The 17,977-nt window shown below is 38.6% G+C and overlaps 1 protein-coding gene across 3 annotated transcripts in view; it reads right to left on the bottom strand.

Annotated features, from left to right (window-relative positions):
* INTS1 (integrator complex subunit 1) overlaps nucleotides 1-17,977 on the bottom strand; it is a 2,399,836-nt gene that overhangs the window by 1,933,059 nt on the left and 448,800 nt on the right. For all 3 annotated transcript variants that reach the window (XM_044089756.1, XM_044089757.1, XM_044089758.1), the window contains exon 13: nucleotides 6,993-7,113. In XM_044089756.1, the coding sequence (XP_043945691.1) occupies nucleotides 6,993-7,113 (121 nt within the window). The remainder of the gene's footprint in view (nucleotides 1-6,992; nucleotides 7,114-17,977) is intronic.

Here is a 17,977-nt window from a genome sequence, read left to right as displayed (position 1 = left end):
GAGCTGAAATGGCAGAGGCATGAATCTTAATTGATGAAAAGGATAGGCCTTTGTCCAGCATCTCAGTTAAGTATTGCAAAATCTGAGGAATATTTGGTAAAATCGTGTCAATTCCTTGTACCTGGTTCCAAGCAGAGAATCTCTTCCATTTTTTTGCATAAGATTTTCTGGTGCTAGGCCTCCTGGCCTCCAAAATAACATCCAACACCGCTTTAGAGAGAGGTGTGTTTTGAATGATTACAATATTGGCCATGCTGCCAGATTTAAGGTCCTGAGTTGGCTGTGCAGGATCTGACTGTTTTGTTGGGTCAATAAGTGAGGAATTTGAGGTAATGTCCAGGCTGGGCATTGAGACAAGTTCTTTAGGATTGGGTACCAGTGCTGGCGGGGCCAGTCTGGGGCAATCAGTATCATTTTTGGCTTCTCTTGTCTGACCTTTAGGAGTACCTTGGGGAGGAGAGGCAGTGGAGGAAAGGCATATACTATTACGTTTTTCCAGCTGAAAGACGGAGCATCCACTTTCCATGCTTGCTTGTGATAAGTCCTTGTGCAGAATCTCTGTAGTTGGCAGTTGTGAGGGGAGGCAAATAGGTCTATGTCCGGGCATCCCCTGTTCCTTGTTATCATGCTGAAGACTTGTGGATCCAATTTCCACTCGTGGGGCTCCATTAGGTTTCTGCTTAGTTCGTCTGCCAGAGTATTTATCTTTCCTGGCAGGAATTGTGCTTGCAGATGTACTTGGCAAGTCAATGCTGTTTCCCACAAAGTCATGGCTAGTCTGCAGAGGGGGTAGGAATGTGTGCCTCCCTGCTTGTTTATGTACTACATGACTGTAGTATTGTCCGTCTTTATCAACAGTTGTCCTGGATGAAGTAGATCCTTGAAGGCTTTCAGGGCATTCTGAACAGCTAGCATCTCTTTTTGATTGATATGTAGATGCATTTGGCTTGCGGACCATGTGCCCTGGAATACATTTTCCTGCCATATGGACCCCCCCCAGGCATAATCGGACGCATCTGTTGTTAATGTCTGCCTGGCTGTGTGTAAAGTGAAAGGCTGTCCCTTGTTGTGGTGACAGGCCTTTGCCCACCATCGAAACTCCTGTTGCAGGCAGGAAATTAGGGTAATTATTGTTTCCAGGCTGTGGCAATGTTGAGTCCAAACACTTTTTCGATACCATTGTAGTTTCCTCATATGCGGTTTTCCATACGGAATTAGCAGAATGCAGGATGCCATGAAGCCCAATGCCTGCAGAATTTTTCTTGCAGATAACTGGGTCTTTGTTGCCAACATTTTGAAATAAGTAGTCAGTTGTCTGTTTGTCTGGCGTGAAATAAGCCATCTGGTTAGTTGTATTTAAGCTTGCACCCAGGAATATTATCTCTTGAGAGGGTACTAGTTTTGATTTCTTTTCGTTTACTGCGTACCCTAGGCATGTTAGTAATCTTTTTACAAATGCCAGATGCTGCAGTAGAATGTCCTTGTTCTCTGCTTGAATAAGGCAGTCGTCCAAGTCAGGATATATTTGTATTCCTCTTTGTCTGCAAAATGCAATTACTGGTGCCACGCATTTTGTGAAGACCCTGGGCACAGTAGATAAGCCAAAGGGCAGTGTAGAGAATTGGTAGTGCATTGAGCCAGCTATAAATCTGAGGTATCTTCTGCATGACTGTCTGGGACATGCAGGTATGCCTCTTTTAGGTGTAAAGTCACAAGCCAAGCCTTCTTGCCCAGCATGGGCAGAAGCTGCTGCAGAGTCAACATTTTGAATTTTGGAATATCCAGAAATGTGTTTAGAATAGACAGGTCCAGTACTGGTCTCCAGACTTTTTCCTTTCAGGGCACCAAGAACAGTCTTGAGTAAAATCCTAGTCCCTGCTCTTGCTGTGGTACTCGGTGAATGGCCCTCATGTCCATGAGGGAAGCAACTTGTTTTTGTGCCTCTGCCCATTGATTGTGTGGCAGGTCTGGCATACTGTTTGCCCTTGGCAGGGTGTGAAAATGGAACCTGTAACCTTGTGACACTATATTCAAGACCCATTTGTCCTGGGTGATCATGTGCCAATTTTGTGAAAAAAGTGCTAGTTTTCCCCCCTAAAGGAGCTGCCGGAAGATAAGTGCTTGGTGCTGGCAGGGGAAAGTCATTGAGACTATTTCCTGTATGGCTGCGATTTATCTTTTCTGCTTTTGGAGGTAGAAGCACCCCATTGTTTAGACCTGTATGAGCCTTGGGGCTGGGATCTGCCTCTGGGGCGTCTGTATCTGCCTCTTTGTGGCCTGTCTGACACTGGAAAGGACCAATTCTTTGTAGGCCAGTTCCTGCTAAATCTGGGAGGCTGTACCTATAAGAAATCCTTAACTGTTTGCATAGATTTAGCTTTGTCCTCCATTTTCTTCAACACCTCTTCTGCTTTAACACCAAACAAGGTATCATGCTGTAATGGAGCATCTAATAATTTTGCTTTAACATGATCAGGCAGATTCTGTTCCTTTAACCAAGCATGCCTCCTAATGACAGAACCCATATCAGCAGCCCTGCAGGAGGCCTCCAGAGAATCAAAACCACATTGCAAAGTATGCTTTCCCACCTGTTCAGCTGCATGCAATAAATCCTGCATTTCTTTGTTTTCTGCACATTCAGAATTTGTCAACATTTTCTGTTTAAGTAGTGACATAAGATATTGCTGATATTTAAGCATATGAAACTGACAATTTAAAGCCCTTACAGCCACAGTAGCAGAAGTGTAAATCTTTTTCCCCCATCTGTCCAGGGCCCTTGAATCCCTATCAGAGGGGATAGGGTTTTTTGCAGTGGAAGCCTTGACCCCCCCTTGGGACCCTGAGAGATAGTTTCTGGGACAGCAGCAGGGTTTTTATATAGAAATTTATGTATATCAGGAACCCTGTAGTATCTGTCTGGCTTAACAGGAGCTGGTGGTAAAGAGTCAGGAGTCAGACCGGACTCTAAAAATACATCATCTACAATGTCTAAAACAGGAGGAATAGCAAGGGGCCTGTGCTGAGATAGTAAAAGAAAATCTCTGAGCCTTTTCTTAGATTCTGAGTAATCTTGGCTCTCCCAGTGGAAGTGCTCCCTCATAGTATGCAGGGTCTCCCCAAAAGAATAATCCTCAGGAGGAGAGGCTGAAGGGATAGATTCTTCAGCATCAGAATCCTCATAGGGAGGAAGAGAGTATTCCTGTTCAGAAGAGGAATCAGAGGAAATGGAAACCTGATCTGAAGATTCATATTCTGTCTCTTGCCTAGGCCTCATCAGGAGGGGGATGGGAACCCCTGATCAAAGTAATTAGGTCTTCGGCTATTTTAAGCATCTGTTTTTTAGGCATGGAGGCCTGTCCAGGGGAATGTTGTACTTGTTTCTTTGTCTTTAGAGGTGCTTTAGTCTTTGCCTTTGAAGCTGAAGTCGTTTTCACATATAACTGGGTAGGCCTGAAAACATCCTCAGAAGTCAATGGCTGCTCAGCGGCTCCGGACCCATCTGAGGGAATAGTTTCCGAGGGTCCAATACCTTGAGTTTCCAGTGGCCTAGTCGGCTCCATGTGGGAGTCGGAAGCAGCCTATGGCTCCGAGGTAGTGGGCGTCAGGGGCTGCAAAAGCTCCTCACTGAGAACCGGCGACTGGCCTAGCCGAAGCCTCATCGTCGGTTTTGGACCTCGGATGCCTGTCCTTTTCATTATCTTTGAGCTTTTTAGAAATTCTGGTAGTCAGCTGTTCCGACGGCATTATATAATTAAATCTTCTGCCAAAATAATGAAATGCAAAATCGTACCAATGCTTAATAGTGCGTTGGTTAAATGTAGCACAAAACTGACAACTAGCAACGTCGTGGTCAGGGCCTAGGCAAGGAATACAGTAAGAATGAAAATCCTTATGAGGTATTTGCTTCCCACAAGAAATACAATTATTAACTTTTTCTGACATTGGTCTGGAGCAAGAAAAAAGTTTCCCCAACGGGGTACTTAGCTTTAATGAAGTCTTCGGATCTGAAATTTGAACTTGAAATTCTCAGGAGTCGGCCAACCGGCACTTGTGAACTGCTTTTGCTTCGGGCACCGCGCTGCAAGAAAGACTGAAGAAAATGGTGCCGGCTGCATCTTTTATACCCCTGGCGCACTGACGTCAGGGAGGAGGCGACAGCAATCGACGCCGGACCAGGAATTTGTAATTCAGGCCGACTGCAGGTAGCCTGCCAGCAGGATAACCCAACTGAAATGACTGCAACAGTGAAACACGATGAACATCATGCCATAATGATACGACAGTGACATACACAAAAATAAGGTGTTCAAATTAAGAACTGAAAAGTTCATCATTAGATGTAGATTACACAGAGTGAATATATACATATATTTGTACTATATTTCAAAACAAATAAAGAAAATGTAAAAAATGTCTGCCTGATAGTTAATGGTCCTAAATGCAACAGTAGAAGCATAAACCTTCTCCCATAGGGATCTAGTACTTCACTATTTGTTATATGGAAATGTGCTGAGTCTTGAAGCCAGTTTAGAACCACCTGCACTATGGAAAGAGGCAGTTCTAGGGTCCACCTGTGTTTTTTATATAATTAACAGATGTCCTGCACTCTGTAGGGATTATCAGGCTTTCTTGGAAGCTTGAGGTTGGAGCTTGTTTCCACAGACATCACCTTAATGGCACCTTCAGAAGCGTGGAATACTGGATGGGGAGGGAGACCACTACTGATATAGGTTCCATTAAGCCTAATAGATCAAGATAATTCTTTTAGGACTCGGAAACCTCCTGTTTAAACTGTTTGCTGATTAAGGAAAAGTGTCCACTTGAAACATCATCTGGCTTACAACTTTACAAAATGGTATAAAACATCCTAGGGATAAGTAAACCTTTGTGGAATCTGCAACATTTTTCTCATTTAACTCTAATTCCAAGTAAGGTGGGATAGAAGACTTCAATCTTCTGTTTGTAGGGACAGCCACCGATGAAGTGGAAGGAGGGCTACTCTTGTAGCATCTGACTGCATTTAACATCATTAAGTTTAACATCCATGCTCAGAAGCAGGCCCTAACAGAATGGATAATGGCAGCTCTTTCAACTGAAGTTATTTCTTTGAGACCTGCATAATCATGGCACCGTTCACAATTTCTTATATAAACCTAATCACAGCAAAAAAAAGTCAGAAAATACAGGAAACCAGTGAAAATTGCTGTCCCTTTTTTAAAGTTGTTTTTTCCAGGAGCAAATTACACAGCAACCCTAAAACTTATGTATACTTACATACATGCATACACACAAACTCCAAGATCATTGAACCACAGAGAAGAGAAATTATTTTGAGAAATGGCAATTGTGGACTTTGTATATATTCAGAATTTCAAAGAGATACTATGTTGCTACAAACACAGTTCAAGTGACACAGCTGAAATTTCTGAAGGATGGACATCTATAATGGATGTCTTAGTAACTGGCTTCTGGACCGAACATCTCTAACTTCAGCTGACAGGAAATCACATTGTCTTCCTTCAAAGGGATCAGGACAGGCAGTCATACTTTCAAACAGACTGCAGGACATATGCCCCAATGTTCACAGTTCTCACTGGAACTATAGGTGTTACTATGGCCTCAAACTCCCTTGCTTGCCTCCTCTATTTATTTTTCTCTGTTGCATCTTATAATAGTGAAACTCCTCCTTTGAACATCTCTTATGCTCATACTCTTTTTTGCTTTAGGCTGCACATGGAAAGTTAAACAGATAATGTCTCATGCTCTAAGAAAATCCAAGAATTTCAGGCACAATGAGGTGGCCACAACTGGAAACCTGGTGGCTATCTCCTTAGACATGGAGATGGTAATATTTATGAAGAAGCTATTTTTTACAAGGACAGTCACTTGTAAGCTATTTTGAGATGTTGTGAACCTTTCAAAATAACAGTCTACTATGTAATCCAATGTAATACAAAAACACAGCCAACATAGCCAATTTAAGACTGTTTTATACGGCAAGAAAAAAATGAAAATAGCAGAGTCTGCTTCCCCTTTTGACTTTGCATAAGTCTATATCTTGAGCTAGGAAAGTAGTCAAAATGTATTTATCTACTTCTTTATTTACTGTATTTCTTTACCGTGATGGTCCAACTGGCCATTTTCAACAGAAAATTAGTAAAAATTACAACAAAATAAATAAATAAAATAAAGAAATAACAATAAAAAATGGAATAGCAATATTTACAGGCAAAAAAACAAACAAAAAAAATAATGATATGACAATTTCAGCATTAAATGACATAAATAACTTTTTAGGTATGCTCTGGAAGTCAGACTGGAGGTGCATGTCTGCTTGTGCTTAATGCTCATGGAAAATAATTGTGCTGTAGCAGTTGTATCTGTATTTTTTTTTCATTTTAGCTGTCAACCATACTGTAAAATCACTACTATAATTTAAAATCTGCAACCTATTTCTGTATATCTGGCAAAATTCATCTTCAGTTACTTGGCAATTAATTTCCTTACCTAATTAAATATGACACATCTTTTCTATAAACTACATCCATCAGATGTGACAATACCACCAAAGGCAACATCAATAGCACTCAGAGGCAATATCATATTACCTGCAGAGCTGGAAACCTAAGATAATACAGGCCAGAAAAATGCTTACTTTACTAGTTTCTGCATCAATATCACAGAACTTTAACATAAAAAACAAGAATTTAAGCTGAATTCATTTCAACTAGATGTACAAACACATTTTCCTTAGTTAGGAATGGAAAACGCATATGACCACAAGGACATGTTATCAAACAGGGATACAGAGTCAAGTCAGCTGTACAGTTCACCTTACAATTTAGGACTTTACAGTATTTACAGGTGGTGCAGCACAGCATACAGAGGACATTGTTTTAGATACATGAGAGAAATGCCCTATGTTATACTCAACCATCAGTTCTTTAACAACAATGGCATTAATGGGGAATAAAACAAACAGTGGTACTTACCAATGCACATAATCCTTGGGGTTCAGTTTGCTGATGGTCGGTACAACAGTGTGAAGCCACCAAACAGCATCTCGCTGGATCGTAGCAATCTGGTTTTGGAAAGCCCGCAGTACCTCCAGATCTGAAAAGCACAGTCAATGATTGCACAACTGACAATGTTTAAAGTGATATATGTGCCAGAAGTTAATTACTTTACAAAATATTACTATGTTGGAATGAAGGCTACATTTTGACTGCCTAAACTCCCCTGTCCATCCTAAACAATAAGAGCTGTCTATGCATAAACAATGTTAATATTCTTCTTGCTGTTTTTTATTTCTTGTATTCAAATACAATTGTCTCCATACAGCAGACAACTAAGACAAATCTTTTACAACAGAAGTTGTTACAAATTACATTTGCTTAACAGCAAAAGGAGACAATAAGCATATGTATTCTGCAACATTTAAGTCTTTTCCATCCTCGTCTTTCACTTCATCTTTTTTCATAGGTTCATAGGTAGGTACTAGGCTATTGGCCCTAGGGCCTACACAAGCCCAGCCAAAAAGGTACCCTGGCTTTTGCCACCCAAGAAAATTATTTTCCTGTGCCACTGTCGAGCAGAGCCATAGAACTGATCCCCGGGGTGAATTTCCTATTTCCCATCCAATCATCACAATTTTTCTTGAAGACTACTAATGAGGATGTTTGTTTGATATAGATAGGTAGTTTATTCCAGAGTATGGGAAGTCTCTGGGACAGAAATCCATCCCTCCGGCATGTATGCTGTCCCATGTCATCCTAAATGCTCCTATGGGTTACCTTTCCCCCTTCTATTCTGCTAGTCCATTTCATGGAACAACTCTCTCTGAGTAATTATGCTTAGAGACCCAAGAAGTAGTTATTCCATGCAAGTTTCTGTCTGTCTCCTTCCTCCTCTTTTCTTCTCATTCAGGATGACCACTTGATATCTTCCTGACAAGATCCTGTATACAAATATGTTCGCTTCTAATCTTTCTGGTCTTGAGTGAGAAGAGCCCAAGCTCCTCTCACTCACATCATTGCCCCTCCATCCACTGCACCTTCTAGCAACATGGAATCGATCTTCATGCATGGCCTGCAGAACTCCACAAGTACTCAATGTGTGGTGGGACAAGGACAAAACAGACTGGATGCTTGCTACTATGGTCTCTCCCCCTTAGGATAAACTTAAAATTCTATTTGTTACAACACTGGTCTCTCACTTGCCTGCCACTAGTCCACACCAGGTGTGATAAACCCCCCCCCCCAAAACATCTTTGACACCCATCAGTTCCACTCCTCCAGCTAACACTTCACAGTGGGACTGCTGTGGCCTATGCGCTGCACTATTCTCCTCCCTTCTCCCAAAAATTTTTAGAAGGGTACCATACTTGCAGACCTCCAATCTTTGGGCATTTTTTCATTAGCCAGTCATCCAGTGAAAATATCTGCTGGAGAACAGAAAGCACACTGGTCATATACCTGAAGATTCTGAAAGGCAGTCCATCTGGTCCTTTCGTTTTATCATCCCTTAGGGTCAAGCCAGTTCCCTCCCCACCTTAATCTCTATCATGTTGTCTGCCCACTGTTAACTCACTCAGACCTACCTTCCTCCCATTATGACAGTCTGCTTTTCCTCATTCTTCCATGACCACATTCCCAGCTTTGGTTATTCAAGTACAAGCCTAAATATTACAAATAGGTGGACCTCTAAGACGACTGTACAGTGACCAGCTTAGTTGATTAGTGCTCTCCCAGTCTGAAAACAAAAAATGTGAAACAAAGCTAGTAAAATAGTCAATTTGGATAAAATTCAGTTACTGGCTAGTAAGTACACTGCTTAGATGCCAGCAAAGAAGAAAAGTGGATTCACCAACCAGTTTAGCGCAGTCAACTAAATTTCAGTATGTCTTCTTCTTGCAAAGCCAGATTTCACATCTACTCCTATATCCAGTAGGACTGATGCTTTACGGTCTCCAATGTATTTATTAATTCAGCAAAATTTCTCTGTGGGCTTTGCATTATAACTAAGTTCCTATGCTTTTTACTACTAGTGACTGATGATACTTTCTCCATGTTTCTTTTTTTCTTTCACTTGTTGATACTGGCACAATAATGCTGATTAATTTATCTCTGTTTTTACCACTCTGAATTCATCTGGCAACCAACTAAATTCCTGCTTTTATGTATATATTCTGTGTATGTTACTGTAATCAAACTAACTAAATTCCTAACTTAAGTATATATTCTGTATGTATTACTGTAACCAATATGTGTAACACTGTTTCTACTTCTGCACCAATTAATGTTTAATTTTTTTCTGCATCTATGTTCTTGTCAGAACTGATCTCCCCGGGGCTCCACAGAAAATGGGCTCTTTTAGGCCCAGTGGACTTTCCCAGTAAACATAAATACATGTATTATTGTCAGAAGAGTGAGAGACAGAGTCATCTTTTGTTGGCTAAACATTTTTATTTCCTCTTTAACCTGATAATCAACCAATAAAGTCATTGGTCCTCTCAGAAAAACATTCCGAAGAGAGCTGGATAAAGCAGATTGAATCTCACACCTACCTCCTGGCACTCCCTGATGGCTGGGATAAACTTGTTTCGCTTCTGCCTGGTGTACAGCAAATAATCATTGTAACACAACCACTCTGCTGTCCCAAAATTTTAATACCATTTCTTTCTGCCATCATTTTATAAGCAGCAACTCTCTCACTTGGTATGACTGCACTTTTATTAATACAGGGCTTGGTTGCTTTGTGGCCAAGTTTGGAGTATATACACAATATGTCCTTTCAATTAACAAATCTTGCTGCAAAATGCCAGTCAAGTTGCTAACTTGTGAGCAGCTTACACTGCCATGGCAGTTTTTAGCAGTCATATTTTGCATACATACAACCCAGAGATAGTCTGAACAACAAAATGTTGGGATATTTACATTTCACTTACCATTGAGGATTAGGGTTGCTAAACTTGAGGTGAATTTGTAGTTAACTACCCATGCACACGTACATCTAGCACTTTTCTGTTTACCAAAAGGATATGAAACAGAACACTTACTCTCTTCAACGGCAAGAAGAAAAGTAAGAAAAGTGCTTTGCTTTACGGGTTGTAGAAAAAAGTTATAAAATCAAAGCAGTTTATTCCCTCCAGTTTCTCTGGTATACCAGAACATCTCAGGATTCTTCTGCATGCCCACTCTTCTAAATGTAGTACTTTCTGAAACAGCCCTTCTTGAGAAACCTCATGCTCAGCCAGGGTTTTCTTCATTTCAGACTATACACGTTGCAGTTTTACCAGCTCTCCGGAATAGCTAGTTAAAGCTTCTACTTTTTTCTCGCCTTTTGTTATTTAATTATATATATTTTTCAGTGTTTCACATATTTTAAAGACCTCTAAGTACATCTGACGTACTTTTTCCTCTAACTACTGGAAGCAATCTCCTGCACCAAAGCTGAAATATGAACTGTTTTGGCCAAATAGCTGCATGACTCTTCCCTTCTTGAGTGTTCTCAGTTTCTTGTTGATTTTCTGTTACCTTCTCCAAATTTCTTCTTTGCTGGTATCTGGGCAGTGTAAATACTTACCAGTAAATGCATTATACCCAATTAGACAGGTTTCACTAATTTGTTTCACGAAGAACAGTTGCCTAAGTCAAACTTAACTGTACAATAGATGTTAAAGTTTCAGACTGCCTCAGTAGCATATGGAGTCTATGGCTGCACAAACCCACACTGGCAGCTTTCCAGAGTTCAGAATTCACTCTTCTGACTCACTATGATAGGGGATCAGCTAAGCCTTTCCCACAGGGGAGACCTAACCCCGGTCACAAAAGTCAGTTAAGGCTTTTTTTTTAATAAACATCATTATCAAATTATTACATATGACATAGGCACTCTTACATTTATATAAATGAAAAACAAACAAAATGACACAACTTTACATGCAAACATTATACATCAGACACCACTGAAATAACTGTAGTTGCAAACATTATACATCACTTATAATCTATCCAGTCATTGTCAGTTAAGCTTTATATGGCTTGTTCATATGCTGCCTCTTAAATTTCATTCCTTATCTGCATATATTGCTACCACAATTCCCATTTTTTCTTATGTAGTTTGCTCCTTCCCTTTTCTAAAGATCCCAATTCTAGTTGTTTTTTTTTTTTCTGTTACTATATTTACTACTTCTAATAAAGTTGGTCTAGACTTTGATTTCCATTTTCTAGTAATTGCTTTTTTGGCAGCCACCATAATTGAGACTCTACAGGGCTTTATTATTTCTAGGCAATTCCGATTCTACATCATAGCTCAAAAATTTCATCTCTCCAGTCAATCCAATCCGCTCACTCAGCATCTCCGAAAGAGCGGTCTGTAGGGAATCCCTAAAGACTGCCAACTCATTACACTCCCAAATTATATGTTCCCAGCCATCTCCTTCTTGCCTGTCGCACCTCCGACATTTACTATTCGCCTGAGAAAAAATTCTTTACAGCCTACTTAGGCTATAAAAATATCTATGTAAATACTTCCAGGCAAAGATCCAAAATCTTCTAGACTTTGTTGCACATTTGGGTGCTATACATCTATCCCCCCATTGTCTCTTTGTGAACTGCTTATTCAGTCTCTCTACCCAATCCTTTCTAAGCTCGTCTTACTGATTATTACAATTATAACGCAATATTTTATAAGCTTTACTAATTATTCTTTTTTTAATGGCAGCTATTGTTCTTGATTCTATTAAAAACTCTACCAGTGCTGGGCTTTCATTTAGCACTTCCCTATGTCTTTCTCTTTGCCTATTACTCTGATATCAATCCTCGATAGGGAAGGCAATCTCTAACCTGCAGTCTAAATAAATTCTTGCCCTGTTCCCATTCTATTACTATACCTTTTCTAGTTATTTGCTCCCAATACCTTGGTTCCTTTACCAGTTTTCTCTAATAAATTCCAGCCCCCTCTTGCCTATTATCTGCATCCCTAACCACAGTCATCCCTACTGGCAGAATCTCTTTACTCCATTCTCATGCTGGTTTCGTTCTTGGAACACTCCCTGCTATTTTATGAATACAGTACTCTATGACTTTTGTTGTTCTTCTTAAGAATCTATATCCAAAATCTTAATCTCACCTAATTTCTTGAGCTTCCTCCCTGCAGCATCACATCATCATTCCTTTCCACTTTGAATTACAGCTTTCTGCTTGTGCTATGTACAGCCTTAACTGTGCTACCCTAAAATACCCCTTCAAACTGGGAAATCCCAATCCACCTTTTTCTACTGGAAGAATCAGCTTATCCCACTTAATCCTTGCTGTCTTCTCTTCGCAGATAAAATCCTTCAGCTCTTTCTTATTGCTATCCAGCTTCACTTCTTGTTGATAAAAATATGACTCATCTGTGTAGAAGACTAAAGGGACTAAAAGCATTTTAACTGCTTGTATCTTAGTATCCATATCCATATAACAAAGCTTCCAGTTTCTCAGTTTTTGTATTATCTTCTGTTTAGTCTCTTCCCACATACCCTTAGCTGCCACAACAGAGTCATTTCTAACCCATACTCCTAAATACTTCAGTTTTTCATGTCCCCATAAATAAGGATATTGTTGGACCAGTGTGTGTGTGTGCGTGTCTATACATAACTAACTGCTATTGCCTTTGCTTTTAGCTTCATTAATGTTGTATCCTGAGAAGATTTGAAACTAAAATATTCCACAACACTAATATCCTTTTCTGGTTTTGTCATATATAAAATATCATTTGCAAATACAGCAAGCTTTTCCTGAGTACCATACCAATTACATCCTCAAAATTCTGAGTCCCTTATTTTCTTTGCCAATGGTTCTAAATATAATGCAAACAACAAAGGGGGGAGTGGACAACCCTGTCTCGTTCCTCTACTCAAGCAGAAGTTATCAGAGAGGACCCCACCCACTTTACGTTTTGCCTCTGATCCCTCATATATACTCCTAATCAACTTTATAATTGTATCAGGGAAAGCAAATGCTTCCATTGCTCTGCTCATGAAGTCCCAGTCTAGTCTGTCAAATGCTTTCTCTGCATCAAGACCCACCAATAAAAGCAGTATTTTCTTACATTCTGCTTCCCTCTGGATCATCAATGTTCTGTTAATACTGTCAAATGTTTGCCTCATCTCCACAAAACCATTGATCCATATCTATCAATTCTGGTATCACATTTGCCATTGCTTTTAGTCATTAACATTTTATAATCATGATTTAGTATTGAAATGGGCCTGTATGAAGCTGGATCTGATGGATCTTCACCCTCTTTAGGAATTACCATTACAACCACATTCTTCCAGGATACTGGTACTTCTCTTCCTCCTAAAATACTGTTAAACAAAACCTTTCAGATCTTTCAGTTTTTCCCTCCTAATTTCCAAACTTCCACAGGAATACCATCTATTCCTGGGGATTTCCAGTAGATTGGTTATACATAGCCATCTTATCTCTTCCTATCTTGTTAGTAACAGCCTCATCTGCCTCTAACATTGGCAGATTTAATTCTTCCATAAACATTTACATTTTTACCTTTTCTTGATTTCCATATTTCCCTGCTTTATACAAACTTTCATAAAATTTCCAAAATATTTCTAATACTGCTACAGGATCTCTTGCTATCTTCCTTGTTATATGCTCCCTAAGCTTGGCGACAGGCCTTCCCACTTTCTGTTGCCTGAGTCATTGTGCTAAAAGTTTTCTTGCTCTAGAATTATTATCAAAACCAATTGCTTAATAGCAATCTTTCTAAACTCTTGCATACTATCGAGGTAATCCCTTATTTTCTGTTTAGCATTCTGCAGTTGCTCCTTTTCTTGTTCTCAGAGATTCCCCCTATTTTGCAATACATTAACATTTGTCAGCCCCTCTAAATAATTATAGTTACTTCTTAACTATATCTCCCATCCATTTATTTCCAACTAGTTTTAAACTCCACTTTAATTTTATCCCACTCTCTGGCTATATTTTCAAAAGAAAATTCTATCTTCTCTAGTAGCTCCTGAATTCATTCCAAAACCCATTCCTTAAATTCCTCTCTTTTCAATGGAGAGATGGGAAAGCATGTCTCATTTTTATTTCATTACATTGTGTTTTTATTTTAGTTATTATTGCACAGGATCTGAAATAGTTATAGGGTGAGTTTCGAGACCTTCAATTAAATGCACATGTTCCTGTGAGATATAAAATCTATCTAGCCTACCACAATTTTTGTATCTTGGTGAATAATATGTAAATTCACTCAGAACTCCTAGTACTGATTTCACATCTTTCATGCCAAACATTTTCATAAATTTCTTCAAAAATCTACCCTCCTTTGTTATATTTTCCATTCCAGGCCCCCAGACACATCTTCACTGTTGCAAACCAAATTCCAGTCTCCACCTATAAGTAATGTTCCTTGTTGAAAGCTGATTATTTCTCCCACAATTTTCTTAAGTGCCATTACAGCAGTTTTAGGTGGAATGTAAATGCATGCCAGTGTAATCCTACTCCCTAGCCAGTAGCCCCTTAGTACTATGTATTTTCCATATTATATGTGTTACTCCTGTTTTATCACTATTGGAGCTCCTCTTGCAATGAATACAAGTACTCCTCTTTTCCTTTGTCCCAGACATTCTGCTGAATATCATTCCTGAAAACCTTTATCAAATTCACTTATTCAGTCCTTTCCAGGTGTGTCACCTGTAGCACAGCTATTTGTACTCTACATTTTTAATACAGTTTACTACTCTCTCATTTTTATATCTGTAAGACCATTCAGATTTAAAGACATTACAGAAAGCATAATTTTCTTATACAGTAATTATTACCACCTTTTATGTATAATTGCTTTTTTGTTAAATGTCTAGTTCCACATTTTATGTTACAGGCATATACTGTTCAGCAGGTTGGTCTTTTATACAGTTGTCTCTTGTCATATCCATTTGTGCATATGCAACATCTTACATAACTTTGCTTTTTTGAAAGCCCTCAAACAGAACAAACAACCCCCCTAAAACCTATTAGCTCAATAATAACACACAAAACTATGTATATCTTCAAATATTAAAACTTTTGCTTCCTAATAAGAACAAAAGTTCTACGTTGATAGCCACAAAGGCAGGCTAGAATTAACTAAAAAGAAAGGTTAGTCATGTTAAGACACATGGGTCAGCATGTGCTATTAGTAAGTGCTATTTGATTTTGTCTATCTTTATAGCTCTCCCAGCTGAGAAAACACTTGAATGCTTTCAGAAAACACTTCCTTCAAGTCATTTCTCTTTATCAAATTGTCTTCTATTGATATGCAAACCAGACACAAAACTGCTAAGGGTACCTTGCTTATCAGAAAAAGCCCTTTAATAGTCAATATTCTTTTTCATTTACATGCTTTGTAATAAATGTGTTACTGGTTAATCTCTGGGGTCTTAACCCAGTCATTTCCCTATGGAAGCATGGAAAAAAGCACACTGATTTGTCTTTTGTCATACTCTCTTAACCAGATCCTTCCCTACCCCCTTTATTCTTTTGTTTTTCATTGCAGTGCCTATATTTCTTAAAATTGAAAAGAAAAAAAAAGCACCTATTTAAATTATTACCCCAATTGCATTAAAAAAACTGAGAAAACTTTACTTCAAGTCAAACTGGTTTTGTATTATCTTTAAAGCACTCACAGCTGAGAAAAACTCTGTTTTCAGAGAACATTATGTCCTAGAGAGTTTCTCTTTTTTTCTTTTTCTTCAGCCAATCCCCTTCCACCAGACTGTCTTCAGTTTCTCTTTATCAGATTGTCCCCATGGAGACATGAAGACCAGCTGCAGAATTGCTGCTTAATATACATGCATTTGCTAGAAAAAAAGCCTTGCAATATTCAATATTCTTTGTCATTTACTTGCTCTCTCTTAAAACTAATCAATCTAATGTCATTAAGCCAGTTATGCCCCCATGCAAGAATGAAAAAAGCACATTCATTTTAACTTTGCCATGCCTTTTTAACCAGGTTCCTTTTTTCAATCCACTGCCTATATCTCTCAAAGCTGTACAAGAAAAAAAGAAAGAAGAGGGAAGAAAAGGGAAAACACCACCACTTATTTACAATCCAAATTACTCTTAAAAAAGCATTCCAAGAAAACCATGCACCACAAATACAGTACTATTACGAAAAGAAAGTAATACGAACACAAAACCACAAAGCCACCAAAACAAAACCACAAAGGTGGAAAAGAAGATTGCTGACAAATTCAATAAAATCCAATTTATTCACAGTCACAATCACAGTTCTGTTCGAGACAATAGTGCAAACAAACTTCTTCAAACCAAATTTCCACATCACATGATCACCATTTATAGTAAAAAAAATTACCTAAATAAAAGTTAAGTAAACTAGTAAGGAAATGTGTAAAGGTAATTCACCCAGAAAATGGTTATAGAAATAATTATAAAAATACCAGCATGAAAAAACTACATTAATTGTCAAAATAACTGGCAATCTACACAAATAACAAGTTTCCATTAAAATACATGTTCACTAGCAACCCCATCTTTTAAATATAATCAAACATCTTCATCTTTTTAAAGTTTTTAGTCTAAGAATACACCTTAGGGAACAATTTTCTGATAAGGGGGGTGAGCTGGTATTTATGGATGAGGGTGAATACATTAATATGACGATGACATTGTTAAACAGTGAAGCTTATGAAAACGTTTCCTTGCATGAGTTAAATGAATCATATAGAAAAATCAGAGCTCATATTAATGAGCTGTTTATTGAGTTTACCATTGATACTGACCGGTTTAACTATTTAAATGTCATTGTCCCTCTTATACCAGTGATTTTCGGCATTCTGAAAATCCATAAATGTGTTGACAACCCACCCCTCAGGCCTACTCTTGACAGGAGGCAATCCATTACATATGCTTGTGCAAAGTTTACTGACAGCATGTTACAGAAGTATTTACTTTCCAAAAAACAGATTTGCTGTGACTCACGGAGGTTCCTGGAAGAATTAAATATGTTTCAATACCATGATGAGTATAATTTTCTTACCGTAGACGTTAAGGACCTGTATACAGTAATACCCCAAGATCTGTGTGTTAGGTGGGTCTCTGAGTTTATGGTCATGAAGGGAGCAGAACACCATGAAATCTATTCGATAGAATGTTTATTGGACATTGTGTTAAAAAATGATTTTATATTATTTAATAGTGAATTTTATCTCCAGAAAAGTGGAGTAGTAATGGGGCCCCCTGTGGAGGCAGTTCCACAAATATCATCGTGGCACACTGGGAAAGAGAATTTATTTTAGAAAATAGGCTTATTTCTGAACAAATATATTGGTATACTAAATACCTGGATGACATCTTTGTAATTTGGAAAGGGGACTTGGAGTCAGTGAATAAATTTGTGGATTACATAAATAACATCACTGACTTTTTAAAATTCACACATCGATTTGAAAACCTTTCCATTGCATTTCATGACATTCTTCTACTTACGGACCAACTTAATGGCAGGTATTTAGCAAATATTTTCAGAAAGCCTACTTATTCTAATACCTTCCTCCACTTTGATAGTGCCCATCCGTTCCATCAAAAATGAGCAGTCGTTAAGGGATAACTTGTCAGCGCATCTCGTATGACTTCACTAGACCAGGAATTTAGGGATGAATGTAATAAACTGAAAAATATGTTCTTGAGAGGAGCCTATCCCATAGACTTTATTGATGGTTTAATTATTGAAGTCGAGATCAAGAGAATGTTGGGCCATTTCCTACATATTCTAAACAAAGGAATAGATTATGGCTCCCTCAATCAAATACATTGGTGAGATCAAACACCTTAGTTGAGAACCTCCAAACTAGTTGTTCTACCAACTTTACCATTAGTTTTACCATGCCTTTTCTTCTGACAGTTTTGAAATACGAAATAAAACAATCAAGAACTGGGTTATTGTTACAGAAGATCTGACTATAAGG

The sequence above is a fragment of the Protopterus annectens genome, chromosome 12.part0 (assembly GCF_019279795.1).
Source record: "Protopterus annectens isolate FY-2018-M chromosome 12.part0, PAN1.0, whole genome shotgun sequence".
NCBI classification, from domain to species: Eukaryota; Metazoa; Chordata; order Ceratodontiformes; family Protopteridae; genus Protopterus; species Protopterus annectens.
This window is presented reverse-complemented; position numbering and strand designations above follow the sequence as displayed.